The 20505-nt window shown below is 35.4% G+C and overlaps 1 protein-coding gene across 4 annotated transcripts in view; it reads left to right on the top strand.

The window, feature by feature from the left end:
* Positions 1-20505, top strand: part of LOC128232845 (uncharacterized) — a 383378-nt gene that overhangs the window by 49056 nt on the left and 313817 nt on the right. For all 4 annotated transcript variants that reach the window (XM_052946615.1, XM_052946639.1, XM_052946631.1 and 1 more), the window contains one exon: positions 778-1082. In XM_052946615.1, coding sequence (XP_052802575.1) covers positions 778-1082 — 305 coding nt within the window. The remainder of the gene's footprint in view (positions 1-777; positions 1083-20505) is intronic.

Here is a 20505-nt window from a genome sequence, read left to right as displayed (position 1 = left end):
TGGTAAGGGCAAACAACATGTAATTTTAATGATTAGCAGATGGCAGGAGTTTTAAAGGAGTTTTAATTTTGGGTTTACTTTTAATTGTTTCCCTTTCATCTGCCTATTCTTCTTGGCCATTTTTGCATGATGCTAAAATTAAGCAGAGGTGCAGACAGCTATATAGATATCTTTTTTGCTGTTCTGTTCTGTTCTGTTTCTGAGAGACTCAGTTTTTATTTTCGATAAGAATTATTTTTTTGGCAAATGTATGTAACCATGGGGTCTCGATCTCTCTTGAAAATGGCCAGTCTTAAACTATTTGTGTTAAATTTACAGGCCTTTATTCTTGTGTAATTGTACAAAAATAATGACATCCTGGAGCTTCCCTTGTTTGGTACACAGTGCCTTGTACATGAAGGCTCCTTCTATATTATATAATTTATTTTCATGGAATTTGAGATAAATCGGCTACAAACGGGGAAATTAAAATACTGGTTTCCATATATGACAGTTCAAACCACTAGCAGATATAGGGTGATTCCCCCCTTCAACACCCGCCAATAATTGACCAAGCTGTACATTGTAACGTCAATATCACCACAATGTACCATTTTAGACTACAAATATAAAAATATCATAGATGAGGACAGCGAACCCCGCCTACCAACTTTTTACTCTATATATTTGGGTTCTGAGGGGGCGAATGTCCAAAGTTGCGCCCACTCTACTACCGTATTTATAATATTTTCAACTCACCAAACAGTATATATCTCTATCTGTTTTTATCGATTTCAGATGTGAATGTTACCAACGGGATTTCAGCATTGTCTACATCCATTGACCTTGAAGTAGAGTATCCATTCCCCCGTGACCTTCAGATTGGCATCCCTGGTGACCCAAATGACCGTGACCTTCCCTCCTGCATTCCCGACAACGTCATCTCATCACAGGGTCAAAGTCAGGTGCTGGCAGTATTTGCGGGGTCATCGGTGGAGTTTGAAGCATCTGTTGCCATGGGAGATAACCTGACTTTCACCTTTGACCTTGGTGGGGAGACAAGATTGACCTCCCCTAGTGGTGGATGTTTCAGTGTTAAGGAGGTAAGAATGGAGTAGAATTAGGATATGTTGTGCATAGAGAAGAGGAAACTAGTTCTTGTCATCCCTATAGTTTCTACACATGTTTTTAGGCTTACCAGATTCTTCATTTGCACTAAAAAACAATTATTAGTAAATTTAAATGTTTTTGATTTCTAAGGTTTTTGTCAGTATTTGATATATGTTCTGAAACCCTGTCTGCTTTGAGGAATTGCTGATTGTTCAAAGTTTACCTTGTTGCAGAAAATGGTAATTTTCTGATTGGCTGTTAGTTGTGTAGGAAGCTTCCATTTTCCTGGAACACCGATAATACATCATGTTTTGTGCTGTTACTGACAGCCTGGTTTTAACTAATGAAGTAGTCCTGATTAGTAGATTAAAATTTCTCAGAATACAACCATTCAGAGTGAAAAAGTCTCTCACTACAGGAAATAGTGATTTGGTTGTCATGGTAACAAAACTCATTAAGTAATTACAGTGAAATGTTTCACTTTGTTTGAACAGAAGTTAATTGTGGTACATTGAAAGGATATTTAACAAAGATTCCACATGAAATTACCAATGTAGGCACTAATGAAGCAAGTTCTACTGTCAGTTCTCCATGTTAGTCCTCAATGTCATGGGTGATGACCAGGACATATTTTTTTTATGTTCAGGAATTGCTTTACAATTAGTGGTTCAAATGTGAAGTTCGGCTTATTGTAATGCTAATCATTGTTTGACTATCATTAATTGGTTATTACTAGTCAAATACTGGTTTGCTAATGATTATGCAGACACCACAGAAGAAACTTTCCTACCTGTTTTATTGTCTTGAAGAAAAAACAGGGTTCTTCATTTCTTGTTTTGTCATAAAAAATGTTTTAGAGCATTTAATTTCTTACGAATTGAACTTAAACTGAAGTGAGTGAAATGGAAATATAGGTTTTGTCACGAGTTGTCATACAATACCAAATTTTAATAAAATCCAAATGTAATACTAATGCATTTCCTGGATGAGTTGTGTATTATATAGTGATGAGTGTCAGATTCTTTTGATCACATGCTTTATACATCAGATCATTGTGAATTCCATTTATAAATCAAATGAGTACTGAGATGATGTCCACTAAGAATTACAACATAAACACCATACAATAAAACTGTTAAATCAAAGACGCCATGGCCCACCTAAAACCTCAAGATTTCAGAGTTTGAAGTCAATACACATCTAGTAATAGTATTGTACCATATTTATATTGTTTCAAATTCCTAACTTGAATTAGTTTCATCATTCAAAAGCAAAATTACAGTTACTTAATATTATATGTAAACTCATTTACGTTTTCTCACAATTTAACTTATTAAGGGCGATTATCAATTTTTACACCTTATTAATTTCCCTTTCGTCTGTGATTGCATACAACTTGCGAAAGTTTTTAACACCTGTCAATTTTATATGTTTATTTTTGAAGACACTTTTGGGGATAATATGTGTAACTATAACCTCGAGTTATTCATAAACTTTAGTGTATGTGTTTTTGGGACCGAAAGATAGTGCTGGAGTGCTAGCTTATTTAAGTTTCCGAGTTCTCGTTAGTATATTTAATATAAAAATAGAAGAAATGATGGTTGGGACTTAGCTATGACCTTGACCAATCGGCAGTTCTTGAGTTATTGCCTGTTCAAGTATTTGCATTTTGACTGTTCTAATGAAATTTGAAATTTGCAATTTTATAAATGGTGATGTCAACCGCGGTTATATGACACCATAATTTTTTTTATATGCTCATGTTTAAATACAGAAAGTGATAAACATTCATGAAATTAAGAAAAAATATCAAGTTTTCTTCTGATGATTCAAATGTTTCAATATTCAAATAAATCTTAATTATTAAAACAAACCAAGAAATAAGTGTATGATTTTCTTGAAAATAACTAGCTATTAATCAATTCTTGTTTCCAATAAGTTGTTTACAAACATGCTGAGTGATATTGTTAATACTGTAAAACTGCGATTGCTCGAGGACACTGGGGACTGAGCTAAAATCTCAAGATGTTTCAAACAACCGAAGTTTCCATCTTAGTCTGTTATGAAATGTCTTACAATGTATTTTCATAGTTTTAAGTTCAGCACCGATTATGTATTGCTTTGTGGAAGCTGCTCATATGCTCAAAAGCTGCTGTTTACTAAATGGATAAATATAAAAGAAAAACCAATAAATGAATAAATAGCAAAGTTTATTTTTAAAAAAACGACAACACATTTTCTAAAGAAACAACATAAGAATATGATTGAATTCTTGTCATTAACATTTCAAAATTGTTGTCTCAAATGACCTTATCAAGTATAAGCAGTCATGCGTAAAAAGTGATAATCTGTTTTTCACACCTTATCAAATTCCATGAGCCCTCGACTTATTTAGGTTTCAATCGAAAGTCAGTATATTTTATATGAAATTAGAAGGAATAATGGTTGGGACTACTTAGCATGACCTTGACTGACCGCTGGTTTTTGAACGACCACCTGTTCTAACGACCAGTTTTACTGTATTACACATGTTGGAAATGCAGAAAAATATGTGATGGTAATATTAAACCAGAAACAATGTATATCATGTAATAACTATTAAGAAATAATTGTGTTATTTGATGAGATGTATTATTTGCAGTTTTGCTAAATTGAGTGAAGAGTCTTTGAGTTCATGTTTGAATTTTGGTTTTTGATTAGTGATTGTTTTGCAAGTTACTTATGTTAACCTTTTGTGATAAATCATAAACATATAAAATACAACTATAGAATATCTTCGTAAACAATTGCTGAACTCCTTAAAACTGTAAAAAATATTGAAGGTAGTTAAGATAGTACATCGACTGTAAAAGCAATCAAAAATAAGAAAAGTAATAATATATTGTTGTTGTTCAGTTTTGACTTGCAGCTCAAAAGCCTGTATGTTGCCAGAATGATGATACATCAGTGTAGTTGAACCATACTTTGACACTGCCAAACCAGTCTATCACTATCATAGTGTCCCTGATGTTGGATTAGGAGGTGGGTGAGAGTGTGGGAGGAGTTCAGTGTGGGGGTGGGTGTTGAGATGAGTGGTGGGGGTTGAGTGAAGGGAAGAGTATATCAAATAACTGGCTAAAATTGTTTGATGCAAGCCAACATAATTTGAAACTTTTTTGTTGAATTGTTTTAAATATGCCCCCCTTCGAAGAAGAGGGGTATATTGCTTTGCACATGTCGGTCGGTATGTCGGTCCGTCGGTAGACCAAAGCTTGTCCGACTGATAACTCAGCAATTCCTGGATGTATGGTCATCAAACTTGACATGAAGGTTGGGCCTGACCAGTAGATGACCCCTATTGATTTAAGGGCTCATCGAGTCAAAGGTCAAGGTCACAGTGACCTTTAATGGTAAAATAATTTTAAATCTTGTCCAAGTGATAACTCAACAATGCCTAGACCTATGGTCATCAAACTTGATATGGAAGTTGGGCCTGACCAGTAGATGACCCCTATTGTTTTGGGGGATCATCGGGCCAAAGGTCAAGGTCACAGTGACCTTGAATGGTAAAAGGTTGTCCGAGTGATAACTCGACAATGCCTGCACCCATAGTCCTCACACAGTGGCTTGATGACAAAGGCTCATTAAAGTCACAATAAATAATTTCAACTAGCCAAAATTATATTTTATACATACTTGAAAATGTATATAATCAATATAATACATTGCCATAAACATTAATGAGATTTGACAAAATTCAAAAATAACCTATACTGTAATATGAAACAAGTGAAGAATGTTCGCCCGGCGAAAATGTAAACAAAGACCAATTCTCGTTGAAAATTACAAGTTCTTCGTAAGCTACAAACAAAATACCTGGCTCATAGATGCAGTGGCCCGTTATATACATGTTAAAACTGGTATTCTTGTCAAGAGAAACAGTATACCACGAAAATGCTTCAAAATGCGAATTATCACACAAGCGCTAGCCAGAGATTGTTCTGTCAAAATGAAATAGTACCCGGCTCGCCTTAATCGATTAGGGAAAGTGGCCGAAGGGCCGGAACCACCGGAACACTCAACTCTTTTCCGATGGTTCCCGTCCTTCGGCCGCTTTCGCTATTTGATTAAGGCGACTCCTATGGATTTTGAGGTCAAAGGTCATGGTCATAACACACTATCCTCACACTTTGAATGGTCATAATCTTAAAACTGCCTCAACGGCATCCAATGTCAGTGACAAATCAGCTGTCATTTCGGTCCATGCATATTTCATTCAATTGTCCATATAATCCTGACAACATGGCGCTCAGGGGGGGCATAATTTTTTAACACAGAGCTGACTGAAGGCTAAATCAATGCTTTCAGGGCTTTTTGCTGTCAAGTTAAACTGTTTAAAAAATCAATAGGAAGTGTTCAGTACAACTCTTTTCCCAATTCCATTTTAGTGGTGTAATGCTATTAACAACAAGCACACATGCCCATGCCGTATTCCCATTTGTGAGGAGGGGTATTTTTTAGGGCAGTGCTTTTAAAAGTTTGAAATCTGAATCCATTTGGGCCGATCAACCCCCCCCCCCCTAAGAAAAAACAACGGCCAACAAAAAATCCAACAACAACAAAACATTAAAAAAATCAAAAACAGGCCGGTTCCTATTAAATATTGCAATTTATACAAAATTGCTTTTAAATGAGATTCTTATTGAGTTTCAGTGGCATTTCTTACTAGGAAAGCTGTGATCGTAATTCTTGATACCCGGCAGAAAGTGGTCAGATGATAAATTAATAGTTTTGGTCACAATAAGTGGGTCTTAGGCCAAAAAAAAAAATAGGTCTGTTTCCGGTCGCCCGACCGACCCTCTTATTTCCGCGCCGACCCTATACTTTTTATTGGTGTAAAAGTTAACTGCGCGCATATTTAGTACTTTTCGGTACTTTCTTTCCGTTAATTTTCTTATCTTTGGTCACAGTGCTCCAGCTAAGCATAATTAGCGTGGCGGGGCGCCCCGCTGCCCTTTTATGGCGCCCTGCTGCCTTTTCAAACGCCCCGCTGTGCCCTTTTCATTGACAGAGCCGCCTTTGATGATAAATAAAACAAATAAATCGCCCATTTGTGTCATCAAAGCGACATTGACCTCGCCGAAATTTTAACACATTGTAAATCTGTCAATCAGCGAGTATTTGGCCACTGTCCCATTAGTCAAAACATCGCAATTAGCCATAGGGTAATCCCCTAATCCGATAATTGGGCCATGTCATCCAATTACCAAAACATCGCCGGTAGGCGGAGCTATTGAAAGTTAACCAATCAGAATGTACATTGAGAAGAACCTGATAATATGATATACGTTCATTAAAATGAGATAGAAAAGCCGACATAATTATGAAAAATCGTGTCAAGCATTGATGAAGTTAAAAAGTAATTGTTATATGTATTGAACAAACAATGCCAGACATTTTAAACATTGATGTTTTTGAAGCAGACGGTCATAGCCATCTCGGGCCATCGGCAAGGTGGCGCTAAGAAAATCAAAAACATGACGTATCACCAAATATTTAATTGGTTTTCGTGAAATGTTCATGATAAAAAATTGATTTGTAAACACAAAAACATATTATTATTTTTGCTTTATGTAGAGTTTTAATACTTACAGTATTTTTCTCCTGTTTACGATGTCAAAAATATCGGCGAGATCGCCATTTTGTCAGAACAATTTTCCGAGTTAATTTCTCAACCTCCCATTATGTATTGGTAAAGTTTTCATCAAGGACAGTGATTTAAATGTCATTTGGTTCTTAAATGTCAGCATATTATTTAGCCAGAGACAAGTAAATAACAGCATAGCTGAATGTGACATTCGTACCCTATCCCGAACGTACCAAAATAAGATTCGTCCCCCTACTATATTGACAGGTCATTTATTAGTCATTTTGATTGTTTCAAATCCTTAGCTGTCTTGGTTTTTGTTTCATTTTTAGATGCTATTTGGAGATAAACTATGTGACATTGACACATACACTTTTGCTGAGCCAAAAATGATACATTTTTTATGAACATTTTATATAGTTATAGCAATCAGTTTGAATGTGAATATAAACTGAGGTATGTGTTATGGCATAGTTTTTGTATCAGGTGTTACGAAAGTATCACTTCTCCTTAAAGTCTCCCCACTTCTCCCTAAATTGACTGAAGGGAGAAGTCACTTCTCCCGAAGTTTTCAGGAGAGTTTTAGAATTTTAATATTCTATCAAATATAAGAATAGCATTATAGCACAAATGTAAAATTGGTAAATATGAAAAATTGACAAATCTGAGGCACTCTTTTTCGACATCTGTCATACAGACAAACATGTTCAACAATACATGCATTTATATTCTAGAAAATGTATATCTATACATTATAATTAATACACATTATACAGTTCTTAATAAATGAATGGACTTGTATTTACATTATATGCTTTAGTACCTTTTAAAATTGTCTCATACGCAGTTAATATGGTTGTTTTTGAATAAAAGTCAGCCGCCTTCTATTCTAGATCACTTCCCCCCCCCCCCCCCAAAAAAAAAAAAAAAAAAAAAAAAAAAAAAATGCCTACCTACCTACCCTCTTTTTTTTGGGAAGGAGACCGGAAACGAACCTATTTTTTTTTTTGGCCTTATACTATGAGTGAACTGTATGCAAATGGTCAGTTTTCAGAAGCCCTGTTGTTGTTGTTTTATAATACCTTTGGTGAAGTAAGGCGTCTAAAAACAAAACTGTGTTTTCAGCCTTCATTTGTTCAAACTATATAAATCGGGGCGAGGGGGTTAAGGTGGAGGGGGGTTTAACTCGGTATTACTGACAACGAATGGTGATGTGATTATCTGTTTACAAAATTAATTTTGCAATGAGATATTATTTTTTAACCATTAAGGCCATAGCCACATTATCCAGTGTTAAGGGGCAGTAAAAATGACGACTGTCACATGGTTCCGCTACGGAGGCAATACCATTGCTAGCTGACAAGGGACTATTTTAAGCTCTACTGGCCATAGGCCAGAAGAGCTTATGCGATGGTAATGTGTACGTAGTATGTGCGTCTGTGCGTCTGTAAACAATTGCTTGTGAACACAATACAGTCTTCAGTTTTGATTGTATCTCGATGAAACTTGTACAGTATCTAGATATCCATATGAGCTCGGTTCCTTTCGAAAACCAGATCTGCCCATGCATGCCTAGAATATGGGCCTTGATAGTATAAAAAAAATGCTATTGTGTAAAAAATTGCTTGTGAACACGATACAGTGTTCAGTTTTGATTGTATCTCGATGAAACTAGTACAGTATCTAGATATTTATTAGAGCTAGGTTCCTTTCGAAAACCAGCCAGATCCGCCCATGCATGCCTAGATTATGGGCCTTGAAAGTATAAAAAAAAATGCTATTGTGTAAACAATTCCTTGTGAACACGATACAGCCTAGATTATGGGTCTTGAAAGAAAAAAAAAATGCTATTTTGAGCTAAGTCTATTTTTAGCCAAGTCTACACGAGCGACGTCTATTTTTTGCCAAGTTTACATGTAGTCACAATTTCTTGTGAATGTTTGTTCAAGTTATGCCCGTGGGGTCATTACTGGCCACGCCCCCGGGATCACAGGTTTGGTATACTTAAATTGGGAAATGTTAAAAACCTATTTGTCTGAAACAGCTATGCAGATCCTTGCTATTTTGAACAAGTCTTAATTTAGTGGTCCACTACCATGGCTGTTCAAATTGTGCCCCTTTGGTCAAAACTGGCACTGCCCCGGGGGTCACAAGTTTCTTAGAGACTTATTTAAGAAATATTTTCAAAATCTTCTTGTTTCAAACCACAAGGCCCATTGATATTTGTTGTGGAGCATCATATGAAGACTGTCTAGCAAAACATTTGATTTTAGCACCTTTGGCAAAAGCTGGCCCAACCCCTTTTAACTTATTTTTTAATTTTTCAAGCTACAGCAATGAAATTTTAACCATGTATACAGTTTTGCAAACGAGCATCAATGTTGTCCTCGGATGTCCTTGACTTTGACCTTTGAACCAACTGTGATCGGTCTATGTCTGTCGTATGTTGTCCGTTGTCCACAATTGATTATAATCATCTTCTTCTCCTAAACAGCTTGGACAATTTTGATGAAACTTCATAGGAATGATCCTTGGCTGGTGCTTTTCCAAAATTGTTAAAAGAAATTAATTCCATGCAGAACTCTTGTTGCCATGGCAACATAAAGGAAAATGTCAACACTTGGTTATAATCCATCTTCTTCTTCTAAACCACTTTGACAATTTTGATGAAACTTCATAGGAATGATCCTTGGTTGGTGCTTTTTCAAAATTGTTCAAAGAAATGAATTCCATGCAGAACTCTGGTTGCCATGACAACCTCAAGGAAAATGTCAACAATTGGTTATAATCATCTTCTTCTCCTAAACCGCTTGGACAATTTAGATGAAACTTCATAGGAATGATCTTTGGTTGGTGCTTTTTCAAAATTGTTCAAAGAAATTAATTCCATGCAGAACTCTGGTTGCCATGGCAACCTCAAGGAAAATGTCAACAATTGGTTATAATCATCTTCTTCTCCTTAACCGCTTGGACAATTTAGATGAAACTTCATAGGAATGATCTTTGGTTGGTGCTTTTTCAAAATTGTTCAAAGAAATTAATTCCATGCAGAACTCTAGTTGCCATGGCAACCTAAAGGAAAATGTCAACAATTGGTTACAATCATCTTCTTCTGCTAAACCAGTTGGACCATTTATAATGAAACTTCATAGGAATGATCCTTGGTTGGTGCTTTTTCAAAATTGTTCAAAGAAATTATTTCCATGCAGAACTTTTGTTGCCATGGCACCCTAAAGGAAAATGTCAACAAAAGGTTATTATCATCTTCTTCTCCTAAACTGCTTGGACAATTTTGATGAAACTTCATAGGAATGATCCTTGGTTGGTGCTTTTTCATAATTGTTCAAAGAAATTAACTCCAGGCAGAACTCTGGTTGCCATGGCACCCTAAAGGAAAATGTCAACAATTGGTTATACTCATGTTCTCCTAAACCACTTGGACAATTTTGATGAAATTTCATAGGAATGATCCTTGGTTAGTGCTTTTTCAAAATTGTTCAAAGAAATGAATTCCATGCAGAACTCTTGTTGCCATGGCACCCTAAAGGAAAATGTCAACAATTGGTTATAATCATCTTCTTCTCCTAAACCGCTTGGACAATTTTGATGAAACTTCATAGGAATGATCCTTGGTTGGTGCTTTTTCAAAACTGTTCAAATAAATGAATTCCATGCTGAACTCTGGTTTCCATGGCAACCTCAAGGAAAATGTCAACAATTGGTTATAATCATCTTTTTCTCCTAAACCGCTTGGACAATTTTGATGAAACTTCATAGGAATGATCCTTGGTTGGTGCTTTTTCAAAATTGTTCAAATATATTAATTCCATGCTGAACTCTGGTTGCCATGGCAACATCAAGGAAAATGTCAACAATCTGTTATAATCATCTTCTTCTCCTAAACCGCTTGGACAATTTTGATGAAACTTCATAGGAATGATCCTTGGCTGGTGCTTTTCCAAAATTGTTAAAAGAAATTAATTCCATGCAGAACTCTTGTTGCCATGGCAACATAAAGGAAAATGTCAACACTTGGTTATAATCCATCTTCTTCTTCTAAACCACTTTGACAATTTTGATGAAACTTCATAGGAATGATCCTTGGTTGGTGCTTTTTCAAAATTGTTCAAAGAAATGAATTCCATGCAGAACTCTGGTTGCCATGACAACCTCAAGGAAAATGTCAACAATTGGTTATAATCATCTTCTTCTCCTAAACCGCTTGGACAATTTAGATGAAACTTCATAGGAATGATCTTTGGTTGGTGCTTTTTCAAAATTGTTCAAAGAAATTAATTCCATGCAGAACTCTGGTTGCCATGGCAACCTCAAGGAAAATGTCAACAATTGGTTATAATCATCTTCTTCTCCTTAACCGCTTGGACAATTTAGATGAAACTTCATAGGAATGATCTTTGGTTGGTGCTTTTTCAAAATTGTTCAAAGAAATTAATTCCATGCAGAACTCTAGTTGCCATGGCAACCTAAAGGAAAATGTCAACAATTGGTTACAATCATCTTCTTCTGCTAAACCAGTTGGACCATTTATAATGAAACTTCATAGGAATGATCCTTGGTTGGTGCTTTTTCAAAATTGTTCAAAGAAATTATTTCCATGCAGAACTTTTGTTGCCATGGCACCCTAAAGGAAAATGTCAACAAAAGGTTATTATCATCTTCTTCTCCTAAACTGCTTGGACAATTTTGATGAAACTTCATAGGAATGATCCTTGGTTGGTGCTTTTTCATAATTGTTCAAAGAAATTAACTCCAGGCAGAACTCTGGTTGCCATGGCACCCTAAAGGAAAATGTCAACAATTGGTTATACTCATGTTCTCCTAAACCACTTGGACAATTTTGATGAAATTTCATAGGAATGATCCTTGGTTAGTGCTTTTTCAAAATTGTTCAAAGAAATGAATTCCATGCAGAACTCTTGTTGCCATGGCACCCTAAAGGAAAATGTCAACAATTGGTTATAATCATCTTCTTCTCCTAAACCGCTTGGACAATTTTGATGAAACTTCATAGGAATGATCCTTGGTTGGTGCTTTTTCAAAACTGTTCAAATAAATGAATTCCATGCTGAACTCTGGTTTCCATGGCAACCTCAAGGAAAATGTCAACAATTGGTTATAATCATCTTTTTCTCCTAAACCGCTTGGACAATTTTGATGAAACTTCATAGGAATGATCCTTGGTTGGTGCTTTTTCAAAATTGTTCAAATATATTAATTCCATGCTGAACTCTGGTTGCCATGGCAACATCAAGGAAAATGTCAACAATCTGTTATAATCATCTTCTTCTCCTAAACCGCTTGGACAATTTTGATGAAACTTCATAGGAATGATCCTTGGTTGGTTCTTTTTCATAATTGTCGAAATAAATTGATTCCATGCAGAACTCTGGTTGCCATGGCAATCTGAAGGAAAAATTACAAAACATTTTTGGCAAATACTATGAAGCCTAGTGCTTAAATATTTGGTGTGTAACATTGTTGATTGGTTATCTACCATGTTTATTAAAATTATGCCCCTTGAGAAAAATTGGCCTCAGCCCTTGGGCTACAAGTTCATTATAAATACACTTTGTTAAAATCTGATAGTTATGTAAAGTTTTTTCTTGAAGCAAGGGCAGCAAGTCTTACTATATGGTCTACCTTTTTGTAGGAGATTCCACTACTTTCTATTTTTAGTAACAAGGGAATTTATTTTATATTTTATTAAGTCTTCAACATAGTCACTTCTGAAGTAATTATTGTTCTTTTTTTAGGTTCAAAGATTCAAAAAATTATTATACATTTTATTTTTTAGAAGAGATTTTATTTTTACTTAATAATAAATTAATAATCAGACTTTTCCATTGAACTTAATGTAGATTATTGTTCATGCAGATGCTATAATCTTATTTTCTGTGTGGATAGTGTTATTAACTTATAACTTATATAAAGAATTTTTTATTATTATCATTAGAAGGAATGTGATGTTGTCCTAGACGGGTAAAAGTGATAATATTAGTTGAAGGTGTTGAATGTGATCTGATATTTGATTTTTAGAGCTTAAGGCAGTTTATTGATTTTATTGGGTTGTGCACTGTTTGTTGTTTGTGTATCTATACTAAAAGTTGTTTCAGTGTGCAAGCAATTTAACATAGTTCTGTCAGTGTGCAGGCAACTGAAAAAAGTCCTGTGAGTGTGCAGGTATCTGTACCAAGTGCTGTCAGTGTGCAGTCAATTATCAAGTCCTGTCAGTGTGCAGAAGTCCTGTCAGGTTGCAGGTGAGGATAAAATTCTGTCAGTCTGCAGTCAATCATAGAGTTCTGTCAGTGTGAAGCCAATCATCAAGTTCTGTCAGTGTGCAGCCAACTGAACAAAATCCTGTCAGTGTGCAGTCAATCGACATGTCCTGTCAGTATGCAGGCAACTGTGACAAGTCCTGTCAGTGATTATCCAGGCAACATGTTTGACCAGTATATTTTTATGACCCCGAAGGTGGGAATATTAAAATTGCACTTTCCGTCCTTCCACTTGTCTGTCCATCTGTCCGTCCGTCTGTCATGTGTCTGGCTCAATAACTCGTGTCTGTGCTGTAACTTTTTCTGTATGGACAGATATTAATATAACTTGCCACATGTGTTGGACATACCAAGACAACGTGTTGTGTGCAAGACCCGTGTTCTTACCTCTAAGGTCAAGGTCACACTTTTTGTTTATTCACAATTGAATGCTGCATACAAATACGTAGAGTATAAGTTATCATGTCTGGGCTGTAACTTTCTCTTGTATGGACAGATTTTAAATTGACTTGCCATGTGTGTTTGACATACTAAGACGACGTGTTGCGTGCAAGACCTGTGTCCCTCCCTCTAAGGTCAAGGTCACACTTAGGTGTTTATTCACAATGGAATGCTGCATATAAGGAGATAGAGTATAGGTTGTCGTGTCGGGGCTGTAACTTTCTCTTGTATGGACATAATTTAAAATGACTTGCTACATGTGTTTGACATATCAAGACGACATGTAGCGTGCAAGACTTGTGTCCCTTCCTCTAAGGACAAGGTCACACTAACTGTTATTCACAATGGAATGCTGCATATATAAGGACATAGAGTATAGGTTGTCGTGTCCGGGATATAAATTTCTCTGGTATGGACAGATTTTAAAATAACTTGCCACTGTTCCACATACCAAGACAACATGTCGCCTGCAAGACCTGTGTCCCTACTTTTAAGGTCAAGGTCACAATTAGTGTTTATTTACAATGGAATGCTGCATATATAAGAACATAGAGTATAGGTTGTTGTGTCCGGCATATAAATTTCTCTTGTTTGGACAGATTTTATAATAACTATTAAGGTCAAGATCACAATTAGTGTTTATTTACAATGGAATACTGCATATAAGTACAGAGTATAGGCTCTCGTGTCCGGGCTGTAACTTTCTCTTGTTTTTAAAATGACTTGCCACATGTGTTCCACATACTAAGACGACATGTCCCCTGCAAGACCTGTGTCCCTACTTTTAAGGTCAAGATCACCATTAGTGTTTATTTACAATGGAATGCTGCATATAAGTACATGGAGTATAGGCTGTCGTGTCCGGGCTGTAACTTTCTCTTGTTTTTACAATGACTTGCCACATGTTTTCTACATACCAAAATAACGTGTCATGTGCAAGAGCCATGTCCCTACCTCTAAGGTGAAAGATAAGTGTTTATTCACAATGGAATGCTGAATATGAGGACTTAAGAGTGTTGGCTGTCAAGCATGGTTGGTATTTTTTCTATGCTCAGAGGCAATTCAAAATAACTTGACGTATGTATTTGACACATAAAGGCAAGACCAACTTTTTATGTACTTGTTCATAGGTCAATGTAACATTCGGGGCCATTCGTCACATACTGTAACAGCTCTTGTTCAATATTCTTAGAGAAACAAGCTATATTGATAACAAAGGTTAAACTCTTTTACTCGGGTGAACGATTTAGGGCCATCATGGCCCTCTTGTTAATTTTTAAAGCTACAGAATTGAAATTTTGACCATCAGTACAGCAAATATTTTTTACCCTCAGATTACCTTTCTTGGCTTATATTAAGATAATTCATGCAACTAATCTGCTTACAACACTTTCTGTCCTCGGATGTTGAATGTGCAGCGTTTTCAGCTAACCCAAACACAAAAAGTGAACTATATATTTGTTGCCTATTACTCATATGTACATGCTCTGGATTGAAAATGACCACAAGAGCCATGCCAGTAGAGCATAGGCCCTTTTGGGCTTCTTGTTGGTTCTGGGAGCGGTAAACAACTTTTACCAGTCCACTATTTTTTAGCGACAGGGACGGAAACAACACTGACAATTGCCCAATTTTCAGCGATCCTCACTGTTAAAACGTCAAAAGGCTTACGCATTTCAGCTATGGTGCAGTAACCAAGACCATGGATGCATGAGGGGTTATAAAGCGGACGGGTTCACAAATTTTAGGGATCAACAAGGACACACACAGTTCAGAGCCAAGAGCGCCTTAATAATTTTCCGGGGAAGGCATGTATTACATTTAATGGAAATCATTGTTTCTGAATTTGTATAACTAAATGGCAGGAAAAGCTTTGAAAGGTGTTTTATAAAGCTGAATTTCAGGAGCTTCAGGGGAGCCTCAAGCCCCTGGACCCATAGCCAGGGGAAGCTAAATTTTTCACTATTTTGTAAATTTTGAACTCTTGCCCATGCAAATCATTATTTTACGACATAAATACTCAAAACAGTTAAAAAGAAAGGCTATTTTAATAAAATGCTTATAAAAGTAAATCACACAAATAAATAAATAATCTGAGATAGATGAATAAATACGAATAAATATATTTGTCTTGCATCTAAAATTGTGTTGAAATTTCCTTTACTAACCAGTAGATGTGTTAAACAAATTTCTGGGAAGGTCTCTAGAAATGTATTGGATGTATGCACAGGGAATGCTTAAAACAGGTGCAAAGCATTAATAAGGGGAAACAGCAGCTGCTGTAAAAACAGCCCTTTTGTGAAATAAAATGAATTAATTAAGTTTTATATGTTGATGATGTATATTTTACAGGAGATACATGTTACAGATACTGGAGCGACTTTTATCAATGTTACAGATACTGGAGCGACTTTTATCAAAATAGGAATTTCACTGTTTCTATTATTTTAGCCCATTTCCCTGTGAAAAATAAAGGTTGGTGCAAAAAAAGCTTCGTTAAGCTGAAAAAGCACAGCTATGGGGTATTAGCCCAAAAAGGTTTTTATGTATTAAAAATCTCAAATTTTGGAAAAACCGAGCTTTTGCGACCCGTCCCACGGTATATGATACACATTCATATTTTTTTTTACATTATGACTTGATGGAAGGTTAAAACAAGACACAACATAAAAGTTAGTGTTTTCCTTCAGTAAATACCTAGAAAGGTAGAGCAAGGAGTCAATTAGTTTATATGTGACAAAATTTACCTAAAACACACAAAACAGACACAAAAACTAAAGACATTGCAGAATTCGCGCATTTGGTAAAGTTTACCTCTCTGAACTCAAATCTATCTCTCTGGCATAGCCAGTTAGCTTCACATGTCTGATATAGTTCTCTGATGATGAAAAAAAAATCAAAATTATATTAAATGTTAAAAATATGAAAATATGAAATTATAGATGCGATTGATTGATCGATTGATTTTAAATCAAATCAGTGTGTACTGGAACAAAAACCAACTTGACCAACATACATTCAACTTAAGTTTAAGATAGAAAAATTTGAACTGAAGTGTTAAGATTGACCTGTTTGGCCTGAATGGACTCACTGAAGCCATTCTTTGGATAAGAATAAAAATACCAACTTCGAATGCTGCACCTAAGGAATGGCTGACACATATTTAAAGACCTGACAATGGAAAATCCAGCGTTTTAGTTCAGCTTTTCTGAAAAAATAACACACATAAAATGTTTATTTTCAATTATACTGAATATCTAATTAATAATAAAAATGCTAGAATAATGAATTAAAACTTTAAAAAATTAACCTTCCTCTTATTTTCCAAAAGCTTTAAGTCTTTTGTTTGAAAAGCTTTGTCTTTTGAACAAATACTAAGCCAACTTCAATTTTGGAAAAGTCAAAGCAATTGATGAAAAAGTCAAAGCATTTGATGAAAAAGTCGAAGCTTTGATGAAAAAGACACAGCTTTTCTTGGAAGCATTTAATGAAAAAAGACATAGCTCGAGTAAAGCTTAATAAAACTTAAATTAAAAAAAAAAACTTCATAAAGTTATACAAAAAGCCAAGCTTTTTGGGGAAAATCATAGACCCAAGCTTTTAACTCACCTGAGCACAAAGCGCTCAAGGTGAGCTATTGTGATCGGTCTATGTCCGGCGTCTGTCGTTCGTCGTCCGGCGTTCGGCATCAACATTTGGCTAAAATCATTTTCTTCTCCTAAACCGCTTGGACAATTTTGAAGAAACTTCATAGGAATGATCCTTGGGTGGTGCTTTTTCAAAATTGTTCAAAGAAATTAATTCCATGCAGAACTCTTGTTGCCATGGAAACCTAAAGGAAAATGTCAACAATTGGTTATAATCATCATCTTCTCCTAAACCAATTGGACAATTTTGATGAAGCTTCATAGGAATGATCCTTGGTTGGTGCTTTTTCAAAATTGTTCAAAGAAATGAATTCCATGCAGAACTCTGGTTGCCATGGCAACCTAAAGGAAATGTCAACAATAGGTTATAATCATCTTCTTCTACTAAACCGCTTGGACAATTTTGATGAAACCTGATATGAATGATCCTTGGTTGGTGCTTTTTCAAAATTGTTCAAAGAAATTAATTCCATGCGAAACTCTGGTTGCCATGGCAACCTAAAGGAAAAGGTCAACAGTAGGTTATAATCATCTTCTCCTAAACCCCTTGGACAATATTGATGAAACTTCATAGCCATGATCCTTGGTTGGTGCTTTTTCCAAATTGTTCAAAGAAATGAATTCCATGCAGAACTCTTGTTGCCATGGCAACCTAAAGGACAAAATTACAAAACTTTTTTTGGCAAATACTATTAGGCCTAGTGCTTAAATATTTGGTGAGTTACATTGTTGATTGGTTACCTACCATGTTTATTTATATTATGCCCCTGAAGAAAAATTGGCTTCACTGAATGGGTTACAAGTTCATTATAAATACATTTTGTTAAAATTTGATAGTTATGTAAAGTTTATCCTTGAAACAAGGGCAGCAAGTCTAGCTATATGGTCTCCCTTTTTGTTGGAGATTCCACTACTTTCTATTTTTAGTAACAAGGGAATAGATTTTAAAGTCTATTAAGTCTTCAGCATAGTCACTTATAAGGTAATTATTGTTCTTTTTTAGGACCATAGATTAAAATAATTGTTATACCCTCTATTCCTTAGAAGAAATTTCACTTTTACTCAATGATAAATTTAATAAACAGACTTTTCCATTGAACTTCATGTACATTATTGTAAACTTTATGTAGATTATTCAAAACAACAAATCTTATCTTCTGTGTGGATAGTGAATAAGCCTTACACAGAAAAAAATGATTAGGATGTAGAGTATAGGTTGTCGTGTTCGGGCTGTAACTTTCTCTTGTACAACCCAGACCCGTGTCCACTACCTCTAAGGTCAAGGTCACACTAACTGTTATTCACAATGGAATGCTGCATATAAGTACATAGAGTATAGGCTGTCGTGTCCGGGCTGTAACTTTCTCTTGTATGTACTGTTTTTAAAATGACTTGCCACATGTATTTGACATACCAAGACGACATGTCGTGTGCAAGACCCATGTCCCTACCTCTTAGGTGAAAGATACACTAAGTGTTTATTCACAATGGAATGCTGAATATGAGGACAAAGAGTGTAGGCTGTCAAGTATGGGTGGTATTTTTTTATGTTCAGGGGCAATTTAAAATAACTTGCCATATGTATTTGACACGTAAAAGCATGATCAACTTTCCATGTACTTGTTTATCGGTCAATGTCACATTCGGGGGCATTCATCACATACTGTGACAGCTCTTGTTCAATATTCTATGAGAAACAAGATATATTGATAACAATGGTTAAACTCTTTTACTCAGGTGAGCGATTTAGGGCCATCATGACCCTCTTGTTCTTAAAAAAGCATAGTTAAAAAAGCGCCTTTAAAAAAACAAACAAAAAAACTTAGCTTAGCTAAAGCTGTGCTTTTAAAGAAGCTGTGCTGATTTTTTGGCATGGGTGTAGTACACTCATTTCTGGATAGATTAATCAATGACATTTTATCTGATTATGAATCAGTTGGGTAATTTTTGGCCCAATAATCCAATTGGTGTATGATAGCAATGTATTCACCTTCACAAAAAGTGAAAAGTAAACCATTTACTTGTGGTAGAGCCATTCATGAAATATAAATTTTGGTGCTCACTCTGTGAAATATATTACTATCTTTCATTGAAACAAACACTTATCCTCTGTATCATTTATGCCAAAAATTGTAGACATATTCTGGAAGAAAAAATATGTTGGAAGATTAATACTGCTCTCTTTTCTCTAATTTTCATTGCAGAAAATAGAAAATCATAAAATAGAAAATCTGGACAAATACCTTGCATAGTTACATAATTATAGGGCTGCCACGATATGCCAAGACCGTATCGCGGTATATCGTGATACAAGAGCAGCGTATCGCGACACGTACTGCGATATTTTTGTGTATTAATAATATTGGTTCGAATTGGAACATTTTTATTCAAAACAGCAAACTGCTTAAACAATTCATAGATATGATGATACCATATGTTGACTAGAACATATCTAACTAAAAACAAATGAACCAAACACAACAATAAAACAATCACAGTGTTTAAAACTTCTATATCATTTCAGTCTTTAACTTTGGACTAGAAATATGTAAACAATTAACACAAGACCACACATAGTAATTAGACTGTCTCAAGTCCTTTGTTTAACTTAGTCACATTTATGACAGTTTTTCTTACAAAAAAGTAACATGTCTACAAGATCTGAAGCTAGGCAAGATCTCTGGGCGGTAACTATATCTCCCGCTGTGCTGAACACGCGTTCGGATGGTACTGACGTCGCTGGGATGCAAAGCCGAGCTTTAACTAGATTGGCAAGTAAAGGATAGTAGAAGCAATGCTCCTTTCACCAAACAAGAGGATCCATTTCAATTTTTATTGGTTGAACCATTTTGTACTTGGAAATCTCCTTATCCACCCTCTCATAAATAGATTTGCTGCCCTTCTCTGCCTTGACAACGACAACGTCGTCGAAGATCGCTGCCAGACCAACCTTCTTCTCGGTTGAATCCGTATCTGTATCTACCTCTGCAATCATATGGTAACACTTAGGTTTGATATTGATAATGCCAATTTGTATATGTTATATATGGTTATGATTGTTTGTTCGTCGTGTTATAAGTCTGGCTAAGCCCCTTTTGAAGGGGAATATGATAAACGTTTGACTTCTGAGCTTGTCTCTGTACTTTTCTTTGTATTATTAAATACAATGTATGTTATAAATTTATGAGCCTAAATGTATGCATGTTGCCTGTTGAAAAGTATATTTTGTTAATAAACTTCATTACTACTCAAAATTTATGTATATATAGAACTTGGATTTGATACAAAAATAAATTTCAAAGTGCTTATTTAAAATGTATACAGCCTACCGGTATATTATTTAAAAAATACCTAGATCAGGGTTATCTGATGACGCAGATGGCTGGTCAATATCCGATAGGAGAGG

This window comes from Mya arenaria, chromosome 1 (genome assembly GCF_026914265.1).
Source record: "Mya arenaria isolate MELC-2E11 chromosome 1, ASM2691426v1".
Lineage (NCBI taxonomy): Eukaryota > Metazoa > Mollusca > Bivalvia > Myida > Myidae > Mya > Mya arenaria.
This window is presented reverse-complemented; position numbering and strand designations above follow the sequence as displayed.